The sequence below is a fragment of the Brassica oleracea genome, chromosome C7 (assembly GCF_000695525.1).
Source record: "Brassica oleracea var. oleracea cultivar TO1000 chromosome C7, BOL, whole genome shotgun sequence".
Lineage (NCBI taxonomy): Eukaryota > Viridiplantae > Streptophyta > Magnoliopsida > Brassicales > Brassicaceae > Brassica > Brassica oleracea.
The window spans coordinates 30,820,840-30,836,635 of record NC_027754.1 but is presented as its reverse complement, the minus strand read 5'-3'; the positions used below and the strand labels follow the sequence as shown (position 1 = coordinate 30,836,635).

At 38.6% G+C, this 15,796-nt stretch overlaps 5 protein-coding genes and 1 non-coding gene across 7 annotated transcripts; 3 read left to right on the top strand and 3 right to left on the bottom strand.

Annotated features, from left to right (window-relative positions):
• The first annotated feature begins 176 nt into the window (after positions 1–176).
• On the top strand, positions 177–1,793 carry LOC106304150. The gene is made up of 9 exons (XM_013740547.1): positions 177–229; positions 312–382; positions 462–563; positions 665–754; positions 833–907; positions 1,090–1,122; positions 1,201–1,281; positions 1,405–1,476; positions 1,556–1,793. Exons 1-9 carry the CDS (start codon positions 208–210, stop codon positions 1,595–1,597), a joined length of 588 nt encoding a protein of 195 aa, XP_013596001.1. The 5' UTR covers positions 177–207; the 3' UTR covers positions 1,598–1,793.
• LOC106304149 (probable pectate lyase 6) lies at positions 1,786–3,744 on the bottom strand. Its single transcript, XM_013740546.1, has 4 exons — positions 3,536–3,744; positions 2,725–3,412; positions 2,233–2,475; positions 1,786–2,151 (listed from the first exon to the last, which is right to left on the bottom strand). Exons 1-4 carry the CDS (start codon positions 3,742–3,744, stop codon positions 1,912–1,914), a joined length of 1,380 nt encoding a protein of 459 aa, XP_013596000.1. The 3' UTR covers positions 1,786–1,911.
• A 2,999-nt stretch (positions 3,745–6,743) lies between these two features.
• Positions 6,744–8,962, top strand: LOC106306821 (protein TWIN LOV 1). 2 transcript variants are annotated; one of them, XM_013743579.1, is made up of 7 exons: positions 6,744–7,670; positions 7,738–7,945; positions 8,029–8,093; positions 8,168–8,247; positions 8,326–8,381; positions 8,470–8,539; positions 8,668–8,962. In XM_013743579.1, exons 1-7 carry the CDS (start codon positions 7,115–7,117, stop codon positions 8,806–8,808), a joined length of 1,176 nt encoding a protein of 391 aa, XP_013599033.1. In that variant the 5' UTR covers positions 6,744–7,114; the 3' UTR covers positions 8,809–8,962. The 2 variants fall into 2 exon arrangements, with proteins under 2 accessions (XP_013599033.1, XP_013599034.1); XM_013743580.1 differs by having other exon boundaries at positions 7,115–7,670; positions 8,476–8,539.
• Positions 8,963–9,119: 157 nt separating this feature from the next.
• TRNAA-AGC lies at positions 9,120–9,192 on the bottom strand. Its single transcript has one exon. It is a non-coding gene; the product is annotated as a tRNA-Ala (tRNA).
• A 161-nt stretch (positions 9,193–9,353) lies between these two features.
• On the bottom strand, positions 9,354–10,912 carry LOC106303706. The gene is made up of 2 exons (XM_013740009.1): positions 10,265–10,912; positions 9,354–9,847 (listed from the first exon to the last, which is right to left on the bottom strand). The coding sequence occupies exons 1-2, from the start codon at positions 10,813–10,815 to the stop codon at positions 9,430–9,432; spliced, it is 969 nt and encodes a 322-aa protein (XP_013595463.1). The 5' UTR covers positions 10,816–10,912; the 3' UTR covers positions 9,354–9,429.
• An 802-nt stretch (positions 10,913–11,714) lies between these two features.
• On the top strand, positions 11,715–14,297 carry LOC106301421. The gene is made up of 8 exons (XM_013737811.1): positions 11,715–11,933; positions 12,212–12,280; positions 12,819–12,935; positions 13,124–13,206; positions 13,291–13,366; positions 13,442–13,618; positions 13,708–13,836; positions 13,921–14,297. Exons 1-8 carry the CDS (start codon positions 11,859–11,861, stop codon positions 14,086–14,088), a joined length of 894 nt encoding a protein of 297 aa, XP_013593265.1. The 5' UTR covers positions 11,715–11,858; the 3' UTR covers positions 14,089–14,297.
• The last annotated feature ends 1,499 nt before the right edge of the window (positions 14,298–15,796 follow it).

Below are 15,796 nucleotides of genomic sequence, written 5' to 3'. Positions count from 1 at the left end.
CCCAGACTAGTTTCGTAAAACGACAGCGTTTACTATAAACCGGCGTTGAGCAGCTTGACAGTTTATCACAAAATTGGGCCAATAGAATTAAAATGTACGGTTCAGATTTGTTTATTACGCTTGTGCGCATCATCATCAACAGCCGATATTTGTTTTAATAAAACGACCCCGTTCCGTCAGATATCCTCGTCGCGGCAGATAACTGTCATGAATGGAGGAGCTCAAGGAGGTTTGTTTTTGATTTGGTATTTTAAAAAAAGAATGTCAATGTGTGTGTAGTTATGTCTGACATTCTCTGCTACGCTTTCCAGCTGACTTTACCCCGTTTATAGTCCCGGCAGCGACACTAGGAGCTATAGGTTATGGCTACATGTGGTACAAGGTAAAGTTATTATTACTTGTTTGTTTGTTTGTAACTTGGGAATGATTTCTATGAAGCTGATGTTTTGTTCCTGTTGTAGGGTATGTCATTCTCTGACATCATGTGCGTAACAAAGCGGAGCATGGAAGAGGCAGTTTCGAACTTGACTAAGCATTTGGATACTGTTTCTGAAGCTATTTCTGTAGGGTGCTTCTTCCATCAGTTGTTGCTCAGGCCTTGTATATATATGCTCTTTAAGAGATGCTAATTGTTTAGTGATTTTACTTTTGTGTTGTTGGTTAGAATGCTAAAAAGCACTTGTCCGAGCGGCTTAAGAGGACGGATGATAAGATGGAATTGCACAAGGATCTCTTAAAGGGAGTCCAGGATAATGTAAGAATATCGCATTTAAGTATTAACTGATTTCAAGAGTTCTCTTCTCTTCCAATAAGTTTCAGATGTATGGAACAGGTGGGTTTTGCTCTAGAGGATCTTGCTAACATTGGAGATGATTTTGACGCAATGCATAGCATGTTCGGTGGTATGGTGCGTGTGCCAGCTGTTTTAAAGAACTTTTTCCTGTTTCATTTAACCACCAATGGGACTCTTCCTCTTTTTCTTACTTATAACATCATTAGCCTACCTAGTGTATATAGCAAACAAAAATAATAATATTAGAGCTTCTAGTGGTTGTTTTACTGATCCCATCTAAATCTCATGTCTTTCAGGGTGGAAAATTAGATAGTATTGAGTACAAGCAGGTAACTTCATTTCCATATTTATCAGGTCAATGACATCTAAATCTCATGTCTTCTTACATTGTTGTTTTCTCTGGGCAGAATATTGCCAATATGGGTTTAATGTATCTATGCGACTCTATGGGCGGAGAAAATAACAAGATGCCAGATATTCTGATGCAGGTATGTATTCTCTTTGAAGAGAAACATATGTATGCACGCACATAGTTCCTACGATTAATGGTTTTACCTCTCAACTGTTTTCATCTTGTCTCTGATGATAACTTGCTACATGTGGTATTGCAGGAGAAGCTTCGACTTTCTGGGAAGTCAAACACATGTATAGTAATTACAAACGAAGAAACTTCAACCTCAGAGGTATTGTCTATCAATACATTTTTTTTTTTATCAAATGCAGCCACGGATAGGTTTTGATCTGTGTCTTGACATGTTTCAGGGTTTGAAAGAAAGCGATAAGATAGAGCTACTTGAAGGCTGATTCAGATGGTATCAAATATCATCAAGCCTTGATGATATAATAGATGATAGTATAGGATATACGGAGACTAGGAGTAACTATTATGTACTAGTGTTTAAACTGAGTGTCCTTTGGGGCAAGAAAGAAGATTGAATCACAAAAAGAATGAACATTTTTCTTTACAGCCAAAAGAAATGAAGCCTAATGATTTATCCCTACTGCATTATGTGCACACTTAGTTACAATTCTCTTTTTCCAGTCTTTTTCTTGTTTTGTTACCTTAACAACACGGCACACACACACACACACAAACGCGCCAGCAGAGAACTTTTTAATCAGCAGGACTTGCCTGGTCTGCAACCAAGCGTACCAGCATCCTTAGTGAGTCTTCTTACACCTGTTCCTGATTGAGGCCGGATCGCAAACTTTCTGTGGATTGGGTTTTTCGGGGCAGGGCTCCACGCGTTTGCCCTTCCTGAATTTACAAAGTAAGCTCCGTTCAAGAAGTAATCTCTCTCTGATTGCCAGTTCCATGACTTCCACTCTGTATAAGGTGTATACTCTCTCTTTGTAACCTGCGCTTTGTTTTTTAAAAAAGCTGCGTCTCAAATTTTTATGCAGTGATGATTAGAGAATAATGTAGTTGTTTTTGTTACCTGCTTGCAAGTTTCTTTATGAGGAGCGATGAAACGGTTGCCTTGACTTATAATGGTAGGGTTCTTGTTCCCACCAATAGCATACATTTCCCAGTGAGTGTAGTCATTGTTCACTACATGGACCAAACCGTATCTGACCCTTGGCATTCTTTGGACCAATCTCTTCCCAAAATGGTTAAACGCAACCGTTATCTGCATTTTCTTGTCGATCACATCCCCGTCTTTACCCCCAAACAACAGCACCTGCACATCCCAAACGCCAAACATGGTAAGGAGAGACATTTAAAAATATATACATTACGTTGTTTAATTTTTATAATAAGTGAATTAAATCTAAGAGTAAAAACTATAAATTTTATTTAATATTGCATTAAAAAAAATCTAAAAGGACACCTATAATAAAACAAATTTTTAAATCTAAAACGAAATTCTTTTTTTAATGAAAAGTTGTTTATGTTTCCCATGTGTTGGTTCGGTTTTATGCTACTTTACCTCGTTATGGTCGGTTAAATGGGAGTTGGAGATAGTAATGGCGGTCGATCCCATAATGGCATCGATCATCCCATCAGAACAATGAGTCATGGAGACATGATCGATCCAAATATTCGTGGCTCCGAAAATATTGATACCATCACCATCACTCTTTGAACGCTGCCCAACATGATGTTCACAGTCTCTGATCATCCCACCAGCCCCACATTTAATGTGTTTGATATGAATATTGTGTATGATCACATTCTTCACGAACTGTAACGTTAAACCTGCACCTCCCATTATATGTACATTCTCTCCTCGACCGTCAATAGTTTTATCGTGTGTTATGATCAGTTCTTGCTGCAGTTTTATGATCATGGATCTACCGAATATGATCCATAGCGGTCTGTCGCGAGTCACTGCGTGTCGTAGAGTTCCTGGCTTGGGATTGACGAGATCGTGGTCGGATGCGTCGGTGACTACGTAGAACTGTCCCTTTTTGCCTCCGGTTGTTCTCCGACCAAATCCTAGGACGCAGTCCGCTAGCTTTTTCCGGTTCTTGTGCCAGTTTTTGTCTCCTCGCCAGCATTTATCGATAGCGTTAAGGGAGTGGTGCCTTCCGCCACGTCTCTTTGTTCTCCGACCGCGTCTAACTTGTCGAAGCTCTCTCCTTGTTCCGTTGTCTGCACCAGTCGTCTCCATTGCTCTGAACAGTGAACAAAAAGAAGAAAACATTAAAATAAGTAAGGTGTAATAGAAATCAAGTTTACTTGTGTAAGAAGTTAGGTTTTAAAGACAAATATAACGAGGTTGTTTTTTCGAAACTTACAATGCGGCATGGTAGTTAAAGTGGTCCGTGACGTTAAATGGATTAGGGTCATAAGATTTTATAGTTTGTCGCAATGCGTCGGTTTGGCGCTGGGTCCAGTATTCATCGTATACCGCGACGTGACCTTGAACCGATGGAGCCACGATGGCTACAAATAACGAGGCAAAGGCGAAGACATAGCTCCCAATATTCAAATGAGCAGACGCCATTTGAAATCGACGGTGAGTTTTTGTAACTTATTGTGGTGATAGATAACCCTTGGAACTAGGGTCGTCCAAAAAAAAAGTTTTCTGGTCGGCCTAGGGTTTAGAATTAGATGATCAGATTCATAGGTTGTTTAAATAACAAGGAACTTGAAAGAGAGGGAAGATGAAAGACATTAATGGAGGATTAACGAATATCAGCAGAGTAGTTATCATGTAACCATTGATTTTAAAAACTTTATTTGTTTTCTTGCAAAACCAATAATAGTTTGGCTGATTCTTTGTATTGTTCTTTCTATGTTTTATCCTTCTTTTGTGGAAGATATTGAGTTATCATTGTGTGGTATTTATATTTGGGTTTTGTGCTAAAAACTCTTTTTTTTTCTGGTCAGAATTGTTATAAAAGAGTTCAGTAAATAGTAATATAGAAAGATGCTCTAACATATTCTAAAGCGAAAACTTAGTCACATATCATTACAAGACCTTTTGGGATGGACTTTATACGGTACAATTATTTACCATATCAAGAGATCAATGTTGCTCTTCCGCCCACACTATTCGATTACAAAAGAAAACCTGGAAACTGAATACTGCTCTCGAGATTCATCATTTCCTATAGAGAATGCTATCACATGCAATGGGCGGTTGGAACCACATTAGTATAGTTATTAATTCTCAATGTTGAGGATGTTGCACAGATGAAGAAACCATGGTATACGAGTTCTCAAAAAAAAAAAAAAAAAAAATCCATGGTACTATTTCTTGAAATGTATTTATGCACATGCATGTTGGCATGGATCACATATTAGAAATGAGATTCTCTTGGATTCTACTAGTTCTTTTGAAGACAAATTTCAAGCAGTGTTAGATTGTTATAGTAACATAAATCTCTCTCATAGTCATCAGTTGATAAAACTAATAATATGGATTTTTTGAAGAATAGGAAGAGTTGAAATCTCTTTACAATATAAAAACAGAACAGTGGGTCGTGCTAAGATTGCCATTACAAACTGAATATATGAAACATGTCTTGATGAAAAGAAATCCACATGAACAGTTCGAAAGTGATAATCAAACGGTATTCAATCTACTTTAATTAATGTGATTGAAATCAATTTAATTAGATTCGTTAGGTCAATTGATGGACTTGCAAGATGTTCTAACCAAGCAGGTGATTATCCTGTTAAACTGAATTATAGTTCTTTTGTAACTTTCTTTTGTATTCCATCATGCGTTGAAACAATTTCCTTGACGATCAGTCAATTTTTAGTTAATGAAACAACTAGTTAAAGAAAAACAATTAAAACATTTAAGACGTGTTTGGTGGTGGCCAGGGTAATACAGTCCAATGGGCTGAACTAAGTTTTTGGTCCAGTCCATAAAAGTGATGAGAGAATGACACGTGTTATCATGTTGAGATGATAGACAGTGTAATTTGCCGCGTAAGCGAATTTGCTTCGATTCGATACTCAAGTGAAATCCACACGTCACTGAAAATGGATAAGTATGGACAGTCAGATTCCTTGACGTTTTCTTGTATTTGCTTACATGGAATCTCGGTTTATAGGACCTCACGCTCCTAATATCAGATGTGATTTAAATTGACAGGAAATATATGAACAAAAAGATTAGCCGACACATCCGGTGTGATTGTATCATTAATCCTGATAACCACTAATTTTTTTCTTCTTATCACACTGCTATTTTGAGTTCATAACATTTCCAATGATATTTTACAATAAAAAATAAAATAGAAATCCAATTGACTCCAATAAATGATAACTAAAACATTTTGTAAACTTTAAATATTAAATAATATATATTCCTTTTTTGAGAAAATATTACTTTAAATATAAAAAGAATATATATTCCTTTCAATATGGAGAAAATAGTTTAGCAAAAAATATAGAGAAAAAATATCTGAATAAAAAATGGAGAAGGATTGGAGTAAGATTCTCTTTTCTAAATATTACTACAGAGAAGATATGGATTTTCAGACTAACTAAAATTTTGTTTTCATTTTATTATTAATATATATATATATATAAATAATATACAAAAAACTGGATTTTAAAGTAAAACTTGGATGGCACGGAGAGTGGAGGCTTGCAAAGCTCCGCGCTGCCGTCTTGGAACCCGATGTCCTTTGGGTTGTGGTGATTAGATCGAGGTGAAATAAGTGCGGTGTAGTTCTTGTGGTCAGGTATGGGGTCGTGGGCCGTCGCGGATGAGATCTCGGATGATGATGAAGCTCTCCGACAATGGTGATGACATACAAGAGGAGGATAGCAGTGGTTCTCGGATCGCCTGTCTAGGGTTTGTGGTGATACATAGTCGGAGGAGATCTCGTTAGATCGATGGAACTCTCCGGCGTGAAGACAGAGCGGCGTAGAATGACTATGGTTTCGTTGGAGGCTCTTCGGTCTCTGAGCTCCTGGGAAACAAGGTTGTCGGTGGCAAATTTCGGCTGCTGTGCGAAGAGGTTTCAGTAAAGTCGAGGCGGGCGACGCGTGTCATACTGATGGCCCAGATTCTTACACGTGTTCAAACCCCAGTCTCCTTGTCGCGCGCCTAGGTCAAGCTGTCTGGTTTCAATGTTTGGGTCTTTGGACCGTTTAGTTTACTTGGACTTCGGCCGTTAATGTTGTAGCTCGTTTGTGTTTGTGTGTCTTTTGTTTTTGTTTGGTACTTGGTGTACTTGGGTTTCGGCCGTTTGGGTTTGGCTTATTTAATTAATAAAATCAAAACTTAGCGGAAAAAAAAAGAAGTAAAACTTGGATGGTTGGACCAGAAATGAATAGTAAGAAGTACACTTATCCTAGCTGAGCCGTCCTGCCCCACTAATAAAACCTTGTAGTTATCCTAAATCCGTGTGGATAATTGTTGATAATGACATGTAATTATAGTAACTACTAGCTGTTACTCCAATCAAAAAACAAAGCTGTCACATACTAACAAAAAAAATATCTAAATTTTAAAATTGTTTAATACAGAACAGAACCGTCCCCTCTTCCAAGAGCCACAGAAACACACAAGAAAATAAAATATCAGAGACAACGAGAGAATCAGAAGAAGAAGAAAGAAGAAAGTTTCTTCTACCAAGATTACATCAATTGACGCTAACTGCTCCTCGATTATCTTCTTCTTACTTCACTTTCATCGCTGTGTTTCTCTTTCTCTTCCTTCTTATCCGAAAGCTTGGATGGGTTTTCTCGAGTCCCGATTGAAATTGTAATCTGGGTTATCGTGTTCCGATCAAACCGAAGAAGAAAGGTTGAAACTTTCGCTCTAAAACCCACATGGGATTGGCACTGAATAGTAGAAGAAGAAGAAGAAGAAGAACAGTGATACCAGTCATCGAGTGTTCGCTACGACTATGTCCATAACCCAATCTTCAGCATCGCTTTTCACCACCACTGAGGAGGAGAAAGAAGGAACCTTTACCACTCGTTACTCGCTATGGATCAAAGAAGCTTTAGACGAGCTTCCCCACAGCTTCACAATCACCGACCCGTTTATCTCGGGTCACCCGATCGTTTTCGCCAGCCCGGGGTTTTTGAAAATGACCGGGTACTCTCGAGAAGAGGTCATCGGGAGAAACGGGAGGGCTTTTCAGGGTCCCAAGACCAATCGGAGATCCATCATGGAGATTCGCGAGGCGATTCGTGAGGAGAGACCTGTTCAGGTGAGCATATTGAATTACCGAAAGTCCGGATCGCCGTTTTGGATGTTGTTCCATATGATTCCTGTTTTCGGGAATGACGACGGGAGAGTGATCCATTTCGTCGCGGTCCAGGTCCCAATCTCGGGACAGAAGATGAGAAACGGGTCGGGTTGTTCAGAAATGGTGTTTGGTTCTTGTAGGAGAGAGGTTTGCTTAGGTAGTTTCGTGCATCAGGAACGAGCTTTGCCAGTGGAGTGCGATGAACAAGGTTCGGTTTTTAATTTAATGTGTTTGTTACCAGAGTTAGAGATTCTAAATCATTGTTTACAATGTAGAGTTAGAGAACTGGGAACACTGTGAAGCGAGCGAGTCCGAGAAGCTTAAATCTGCTGAAGCAGTTGGCAGTGTATTATCTGTTTTGACGCGTTACAGCGAGTTCGCTGGCAGATTAGTCTGTGGGAAGCGGAACTGTTTGCGTGGCGCAGATTGCTTAAGCTCGTCGTTAGTTATATCTCTTGGTAGAATCAAACAAAGTTTCGTATTGTGAGTTTTTTGTTCTTTTGGTACTTTGGTTATATTATTGAGTTACTGTGGGCTACTTTGACATTTGTGTGGTAACTTTGCAGAACGAATCCGTGCTTACCAGACATGCCTATCGTTTATGCTAGTGATGCCTTTTTGACATTGACTGGTGAGTGCTTGTTTTGGTTTTTATTTAGCACCAACCTCTTGGCACTCTTCTTTATATATTTCAGTGTCTTGTAGGTTACAAGAGACATGAAGTGTTGGGACAAAACTGTAGATTTCTGAGTGGGGTTGATACAGATTCCTCAGTACTGTATGAGGTAGTGATTTCGTTTTCACTTTTAGATAATAATTGCTTACGACTTTCATTTGATTGGAAGTTCTAAATGTTGGTTTAGATGAAGGAATGCATCTTAAAGGGGCAACCGTGCACAGTGCAAATATTAAATTACAGGTTGAAGATTTGTATTCCTTCAAAAAAAGTTTGTGAGAGAGTTCTTTTTTTGTTTTGTTTTTCTCTGATCATTTATGGTTTTGATCAGTAACAGAAAAGATAAGAGCACGTTCTGGAATCTTCTTCACATATCGCCAGTTCGTAATGCTTCAGGCAAGGTAAGAACAGCTCGCAGTCAAATTCCACTATGATTTGGTTCCGAATTGATTATGAGTTGGAGATAAGAACAGCAAGAGTTCAGTGATTCTGATTTTGCTCTGTTTTCCTTGTTCATGTTTGGTTTTAGACAGCATATTTTGTAGGGGTTCAGATGGAAGCAAGTTGCAAAGATATTGAAAGTAAAGAACTGAGACCGGAGACAAGGCAGCTGAGTGTGGTTGGTGCGGTTAGAGTTGCGGTCAGGAGCTCTTTCATGGTGACTTGCTGATAGTTTACTTACGTCACGAAGAAAATGTATTTTAGAGAGAGGTAGAGAGAATATGAAGTGAATTCAACGCAGCATCTCTATAAAGTAAAAATTATTGTACATGAACATAAAGTCTTTATTGAGACAATTAAAACTTGTGGTCCATTTTTATGCCTTCGAAATTTTCAAAACAGAGAGATGGTAATAGAAAAAGAGGGTTGGTAATCAATCAAGTTTGTGTGCGATCCCAAGCATGCGGGATTTTACAAGAAAACGGGCTATAGTTAGGCTCCTACAGAGTAAATGGGCTTTTGCACTAACAAGAAAAAAAATGGAGATGCGGGGTATCGATCCCCGTACCTCTCGCATGCTAAGCGAGCGCTCTACCATCTGAGCTACATCCCCTTTTGCTTTACAATAGCATAGAATACTATATATTATATAGTATTATAATTTTCCTGAACTGATAATTTGAAATTTTCTTATTGCGCAGTCAGTCTGATAAATGACATGATTTGAATACCAGTAAGGAATTTTTAAAAGAAGATAGAATTGAGGAAAAGAAGGAGACCAAAACATCTTTCGATTTTTCACAAAATAACCAAGAACAATAATAATACGCTTCTTCAATGTAAAGCCAATTCAAGGCAAAGACGGTCTTATAGACTTGCTAACGTTCCTGAGAACACTCCACATAAACGTGGATACAAAGAAGAGAGCAATACCAGCCACAACAGCTTCTTTCAAACCAAGATTCACCAGCAAGTTCACAAGCAGTCCCGCTAACACAACCCCACAGAAGTTAGCCGAGACAGCAGACCAGAAGGGCATGTCGAGGATAGACGCTATTATAGCTCCTGTCCAAGCACCGGTCCCAGGGAATGGAACAGCTACGAAGAGCATTAGCCCTAACCACTGGAACTCTTCCACAGGCCCAGCTTTCTCTTTAGCGCTTTTCAATAATATTGCAAGTAATTTGGAAGCTGTCTGGCTCTTACCCGCTAAGAAAGTCACCACCTTTTTGAGGTAAAGTATGATGAATGGAACCGGAACCATATTTCTGCAAAAAACAAAAAACAAAAAACAAAAAACAAAAAAACATTGTCACTTCTCTTTCGTTTATACAAATGGAATCATATGAATATGGACTGTAATGTTTGCTCTAACTTATCATTATTATATGACTCGATCTCATTCAAGCTCAAAGATTCAAATAAAAATAACATAAAGTGTGCTTGCTCCTCAAACAAGACACATTGTAAATGTCACACACAAGTTATTCATTCTCTATCACAGATTCAACTAAATAACAGACACGTGTGTAATCCTCAAACATAAAAGAACATTTAAGCCAAAACTAATCACCAATGCTGACACTTGCAAACTCTGGTCTGATAACAAATCAACAACAACGACAAGATGTATCCTTTCTTCTCTTCAAGGTTTTAGTATTACGCAAGAGATTAGGAAGACTAACCCGAGAACAGAGAAGAAAGTGAGAAGAGTAGGTTTAAGCTGCATCCAGTAACCGACGGGAATAGCACCACGTAGCTCGATAACCGGAAGCGTGGCTAAAGCGAACACCACAGCTTCGTCCGGCCAGCCAAAGTGGCGGAGAGCGGCGGCGATTCTGAGCCCAAAGCTGGATGATTTGATGGAATCAGCGGCGGCTTTGGCATCGCCGGACCTAGCGAACCAAAGCAAAGAGAGAGAGGCCCAGAAGACAACGCATATCGCGAATTTAACTGGGTTGACGCCGAGAGATGGAAGCTGGATGATGCTTGCGTTTCCTTCTGGTTCTTCATTGGGTTTTCCATCTGGAGAAGAAGAGGAGGAGGAGCAGCATCTGGTGAAGTTACGGCGTAGTGGGTGGAAAAGACTGCAACTTCGAGTCCTGTTTTGATTCAATACTCGTGGAGAAATCGAGGATGAGTAACCTCGAGTGGGTGTTGGAGTTAGGAGATGTGGTTTTGTGGATGAGGAAGGTAGAGTGAAAGGAGGGATTGTGACTAGTGTAGAAATCGTCATTTCTGATTCTTCTTCAATCCGGACTGATCATTGTTGGCTGGGGTTTTCAGAAAGTAGCAAAATGACTGAAATATCTGACCGGTACCTTGAGTTTTTTTTTTTTTTTTTTTCCTTTCAGACCCGGTCGGGTTCAAATCCTTGGGATCCTGAAAATTTGGACAAATACCTATAATTTTTCGGTAGATTCTGGGTTGGGTTTTGCCTTGTCGGGTCCGAATTGGTTTGGATCGGTAATTCCAAAAGCCATAAAATATACATAATTATCAGGTATATTTTGGATTTGGGTCCGTTTGGGTATTTAGAACCTGAAATACTCGAATTGGAACTGAAAACTCTGAAAATATCTGAAAACTCTAAATATATCCGAAAAACCGCAAAGATTCCCGAAAATATCCAAAAGTTTACCCTAAAGCAGATTGAAAATCCAAAAGATATCCGAATTATATTTTGTGGAAATATAAATTTTTACATGAAACCTGAAATTATACCTGAAAACATGAATCCAAAACTTAAAAAAGATTCTAAAATACCAAAAATATATCTAATCATTCAAATATACATAATATATACAATAATTTTCGGATACTTCGGATACTCGATTTAATTTCGGGTAGGACCTGGACCCGGACCGAGATCCACAGGTCCAAAAAAAATAGATCCAACAGATACTTTAGTATGGACACGGATCTGGACCCGAACCTGTATTTCGGGTCGGTTCTGGTTCGGGTCTGCGTAAAATACCCGTGCTTAATTGACTCTAATAGTCAATCGGGAGAGGGGTATTATTGAATTAAATATTTATTTTGGATACATTTATAAACGTTCTTAAGTTTAGGGGTTATTATTGAAATTAAACGAAACGCGCCGCTTGGCGTTCGGGTGTTATAAAGATTCATCTATAGAGGCAAAACGGCGTGCAGTTTTGTTTTAGAACACAATAGCGTTCCTTCTTCTCTCTGAAATATCTTTGGCGACGAAGAAGAACATCGGAGAGGAGGAAAGATCAGTGAGATTCGATTCGAAGCTTGAGTTTGGAGAAGAAGATGGACGGAGAAGAAGAAGTGAGCATCAAAGAGTTAGCTTCCAATCTCACTACCTACAAAGAGCAGCTCCAACAGGTGAAGAACTGTTTAATCTCTTCTTTTTCAGGGATTTGGGGCTTTAGAATCGAATTATGCTTGAGAATTGGCGAAGAACAATTGAATTGAGCAGATTGTTAGAGGATGCTTCAAATTAGGGTTTCGTTGATTGAACAAAGTGTTATTTTTGTGAAGTAGAATGATAATCTTCCTGTTCTTGTGCGCATTTTCTCCTATCTTATAGATTTTATTGGTCTCGTGCTAGTTTTGCTTATCTGATAAGAGAATTTTTACACTCTTTTTGAGGGGTTGTGCAGGTGAGGCAGCTTTTGTCGCAAGACCCTAGAAACTCTGAATATGCTGACATGGAAAAGGAGCTTAAAGAGGTGATCGATCACACATCCTTCCTTCTCAATCTTCATTCTTGGTTTTGTGTGATCACAATCTTTATGTCATTGTGCTTGTCTCCCCTTAGCTTATGTGCCCAAAACACACACACTAAAGTAGATTATGTTAGTTGAGCATCTAGGTTTTGCAAATCATCATGTCCTTTTATGTTTTCCATTCCCTCCCTCTTTTGAAGGATTCAGCATCTTGCTCGAATTAGCGCTGACCTCATTTAACAGCTATCATCATACAGTGGAGCTAGGTCTCTCATTTGTAATCTGAAAGGTGAGTATATTTGAGTGCTGTTCCGTGGGAGTATACACATGGAAGTAGGAGAATTAGCGAGGAATTCATCATTTCTATCTTGGTTGTTGTGCAGGTGTGCTATTGTGGGTCATGATTACCACTCTGCTTCCTGATTTCTCGCGTGTTTGATCCCTGAAGTTCTATTTCTGATATAATCTTAATAGACATTTCTTGTGGTGAAATTGCTGGCATCCTCAATTCTCTCTGACGCACTTGTTTTGCACCACTTAGGTGATTTCATTGACAGAGGAACTTCTTGCAACCGCTAAGCAAAATGAGATTCCTCTATCAGCTGCTGGAGCAACCCCTGAATCACCCGATTTACTTGAGGGTGCTTGGCAAAAGATGGTACGTTTATTTCTGTTATCTCATCTCTTCTCCTTGTCATTTTACCTGAAAATGCGGCTACGTGATTATTTTAGCCAGTTCTTCTTAGCAGGACTGATGTGATATGTAAACCTGGATACATGTTACTCCAAAGTCGCACTACATATTTTGGTCACTAGGCGTGATTGTTTTCAATTTTTTTTTTACAGGAATCAAGGAATGACCCAATACATGAGGGTAAGTTCCCCATTGGAACAAAAGTTCAAGCTGTCTATAGCTTCGATGGCGAGTGGTATGTCTGAAAAAACTCTCTGCTCTCTTGTAATTTGTCTTCTTCCCCATTTTTTTTTCTTTGTTTGATAAGTTAAATGTTCAGGTATGATGCGACAGTTGAGGCACATACTCTAAATGGCTATTATGTTTCGTATAATGAGTGGGGTAACAAGGAAGAGGTAATGCTTCTGTTCCCGTTTGTGTTTTTCTATTAAACAAAAACTAATGTTAGAGGTTCCCATGTTTTAATATAGGTTGATCCAGATAATGTGAGGGCAATAGAGACCAATGCCCTCTTGGAAGCTGAAAGAATAGCTGAAGCTGCGAAGAACGCACTCAAAAGAAAGGTTGAGCAAGCTGCGAGTTCTGATTATCAATCCAAAACTCTACCGGCAAAGCTTAAAATCGATCCTAATGATCCCGAGGATGTGGTAAGTCAAAGATGATGTGATTATTTCATTTTTCTGGTCCCACATATGAGGTCTTGTTTATGAGATCTCTGGCTTATTGTTTTTTGCAGAAAATTGCAAAGCGTAAGAAGATACATGCCTTCAAGTCAAAGGCGAGGCAGGAGCAACTCGAGGTTACACAGAACAAGAAACAGAATGCGTGGCAACAGTTTCAGACGACTAAAGCCAAAACTAAAAAGGTTTTAAAAAATATTCGCAATCTGGATTTTGATCGTCTTTCTTTTCTTGCTCTCTGATTCGGAGATGGTTTTGTTGGTTGGCAGGTAGGGTTTTTTACAGGGAGGAAGAAAGAGAGTATATTCAAATCACCAGAGGATCCATTTGGGAAAGTGGGTGTGATTGGAAGTGGTAAAGGTTTGACTGATTTCCAAAAGCGAGAGAAGCATCTTCATCTCAAGTCTGGTAATGATGCTGAGGGTTCTAATGAATGAGAGAGAAGAGATTTTATGTTACTAAAGGATTTGCAGGCAACTTACTTGAGTATCAATTGTTCCCGCCTCTCGAATAAACCTCTTAAAACAGAAGATCTAAAAACCCTTGTGGATTTTCTGCTCTTTTGTAAGTTGAATCAAAGATTAGCTATTTCCTATTGGATGGTTTTGTTCCCCTTGTTAGTTGACAATAGAGTAGAGTCGACCAATCCAGTTGAGTGCGATGCTTATCTGTTTTGTTTCCCTGTCCTGTCACTGTTAGCTATCAAATTGGGTTTTTCACCTTTTGCAAACTGCGAGCCGTCAGGTTTATATACCAATGTATCTCCGATGTTCCATTCCAAAGTAATATTGGGTCTACTTGAAGTATTTGTCTGATTTTTTTCCTCAAATTCTCATTTTATTCATAAAGATAGTACGTATCTAAAGATTTATCAGACAAGCTCTCTTGGGGTACAACATTCAGCAAAAGAATGATAAAAAATATCAAAAGTTGCAGCCTGTTTTGCGAGCCAGTCTGCACTCGGTTGCCTTCTCTTCCAATGAAGTATTTGTCAATTTAGTCTGTGACATATATAACACTAGTATTGAGTCCATGCTATGCATGAGAATACTTTTGCTTACAAATAAAACCAAATTTAAATTATTTATAACTAAAAAACCTGTATTATTTAACTTTTATTTATAAGAAAAATATGCATATATATATAAGAAATTATCAACACATTTATCATTAATTAACCACAAAATCTTACAATACTAAAAAGGGAATATGAAGCCCTCTGAGATGTGCCACATCATTAAAAATAATCAACGAATAAGAAAGCTTTTAGTGACTACGTCAGACTATTGTTTACTCGATACAAACTTTTCACGGGCCAATTATGTGGGCTGATAATATTGAGAATTGGCCCATTTTTAAAAATAAAACCTATCTTCTTGCCGGTGACTTACTACCATCGTCTCATGGTCTGCCTCCAACTCATGGCAGTTACTATCGATTCTGATGCTCCTCAAAGAGCAGAGCCATAAAGCTTATCACTTTACTGCAGAAATCCAATCGGCCTAAATTTATTTCAATCTCATCGTCTCCCCCCATAAAATAAATTGATGAATGAGAATACAAAGACCAAAATATTGGTGAATGTGAAAGTTTGATAAAGAAGATTAGTTAATTAGTTACATCGTATAGTTCTTGGCCTTCTTTTTTGATTTGCATTAGTTGGTGGAACTCTTTCGTGGAAGCTCTTATGGCTTTGGGGAAGATACTGGCATTGGTGGGGTCTTTCCCTGCACAACATGATTAGCGGATCCAAGAACAGTCGTGTCTTCAGCAATCTTTGTGAGGAATTATGTATTTTTGAATCCTTCACATATTTGACATGCTTGTGTTTTGGTTTAGACTTATTGTTTTTCATGAGCCGTTCATATAAGCTTTTCACTGGGTTTTGTACTGATTGGATTCAGGCATTGTTGGGTTTGGTACTCGTCTTAGCAACGATGATTTGTAAACGGAATTTGACTTCTATTGGTGTTTGATCTTGACAGGAAAATCGAGAAAATGTAGAAATTCAGTTTGCAAAGTACATATATCCTGCTTTTTGATCAGGTAAGTGTTTCCATCTTAAAAAAAAAAGTCAGATTCCAACAGTTGGGGTTTTTGATTGAGTTTGTGATTCATAGATTGCTAATGCAACAAAAGTGAGCG

Coding starts and splice junctions, on each gene's coding strand:
- LOC106304150 (XM_013740547.1), top strand. CDS start 208: ATGAATGGAGGAGCTCAAGGAG. Junction 1,123..1,200: donor ATAGTATTGAGTACAAGCAG/GTAACTTCATTT, acceptor TTCTCTGGGCAG/AATATTGCCAATATGGGTTT. Junction 1,477..1,555: donor AAGAAACTTCAACCTCAGAG/GTATTGTCTATC, acceptor GACATGTTTCAG/GGTTTGAAAGAAAGCGATAA.
- LOC106304149 (XM_013740546.1), bottom strand. CDS start 3,744: ATGGCGTCTGCTCATTTGAATATTGGGAGCTATGTCTTCGCCTTTGCC. Junction 3,413..3,535: donor TTTAACTACCATGCCGCATT/GTAAGTTTCGAA, acceptor TTCACTGTTCAG/AGCAATGGAGACGACTGGTG. Junction 2,476..2,724: donor ATTTAACCGACCATAACGAG/GTAAAGTAGCAT, acceptor TGGGATGTGCAG/GTGCTGTTGTTTGGGGGTAA.
- LOC106306821 (XM_013743579.1), top strand. CDS start 7,115: ATGTCCATAACCCAATCTTCAGCATCGCTTTTCACCACCACTGAGGAG. Junction 7,671..7,737: donor AGTGGAGTGCGATGAACAAG/GTTCGGTTTTTA, acceptor TTTACAATGTAG/AGTTAGAGAACTGGGAACAC. Junction 8,094..8,167: donor TGCCTTTTTGACATTGACTG/GTGAGTGCTTGT, acceptor AGTGTCTTGTAG/GTTACAAGAGACATGAAGTG.
- LOC106303706 (XM_013740009.1), bottom strand. CDS start 10,815: ATGACGATTTCTACACTAGTCACAATCCCTCCTTTCACTCTACCTTCC. Junction 9,848..10,264: donor ACTTTCTTCTCTGTTCTCGG/GTTAGTCTTCCT, acceptor TGTTTTTTGCAG/AAATATGGTTCCGGTTCCAT.
- LOC106301421 (XM_013737811.1), top strand. CDS start 11,859: ATGGACGGAGAAGAAGAAGTGAGCATCAAAGAGTTAGCTTCCAATCTC. Junction 11,934..12,211: donor ACAAAGAGCAGCTCCAACAG/GTGAAGAACTGT, acceptor GGGGTTGTGCAG/GTGAGGCAGCTTTTGTCGCA. Junction 13,367..13,441: donor AGTGGGGTAACAAGGAAGAG/GTAATGCTTCTG, acceptor GTTTTAATATAG/GTTGATCCAGATAATGTGAG.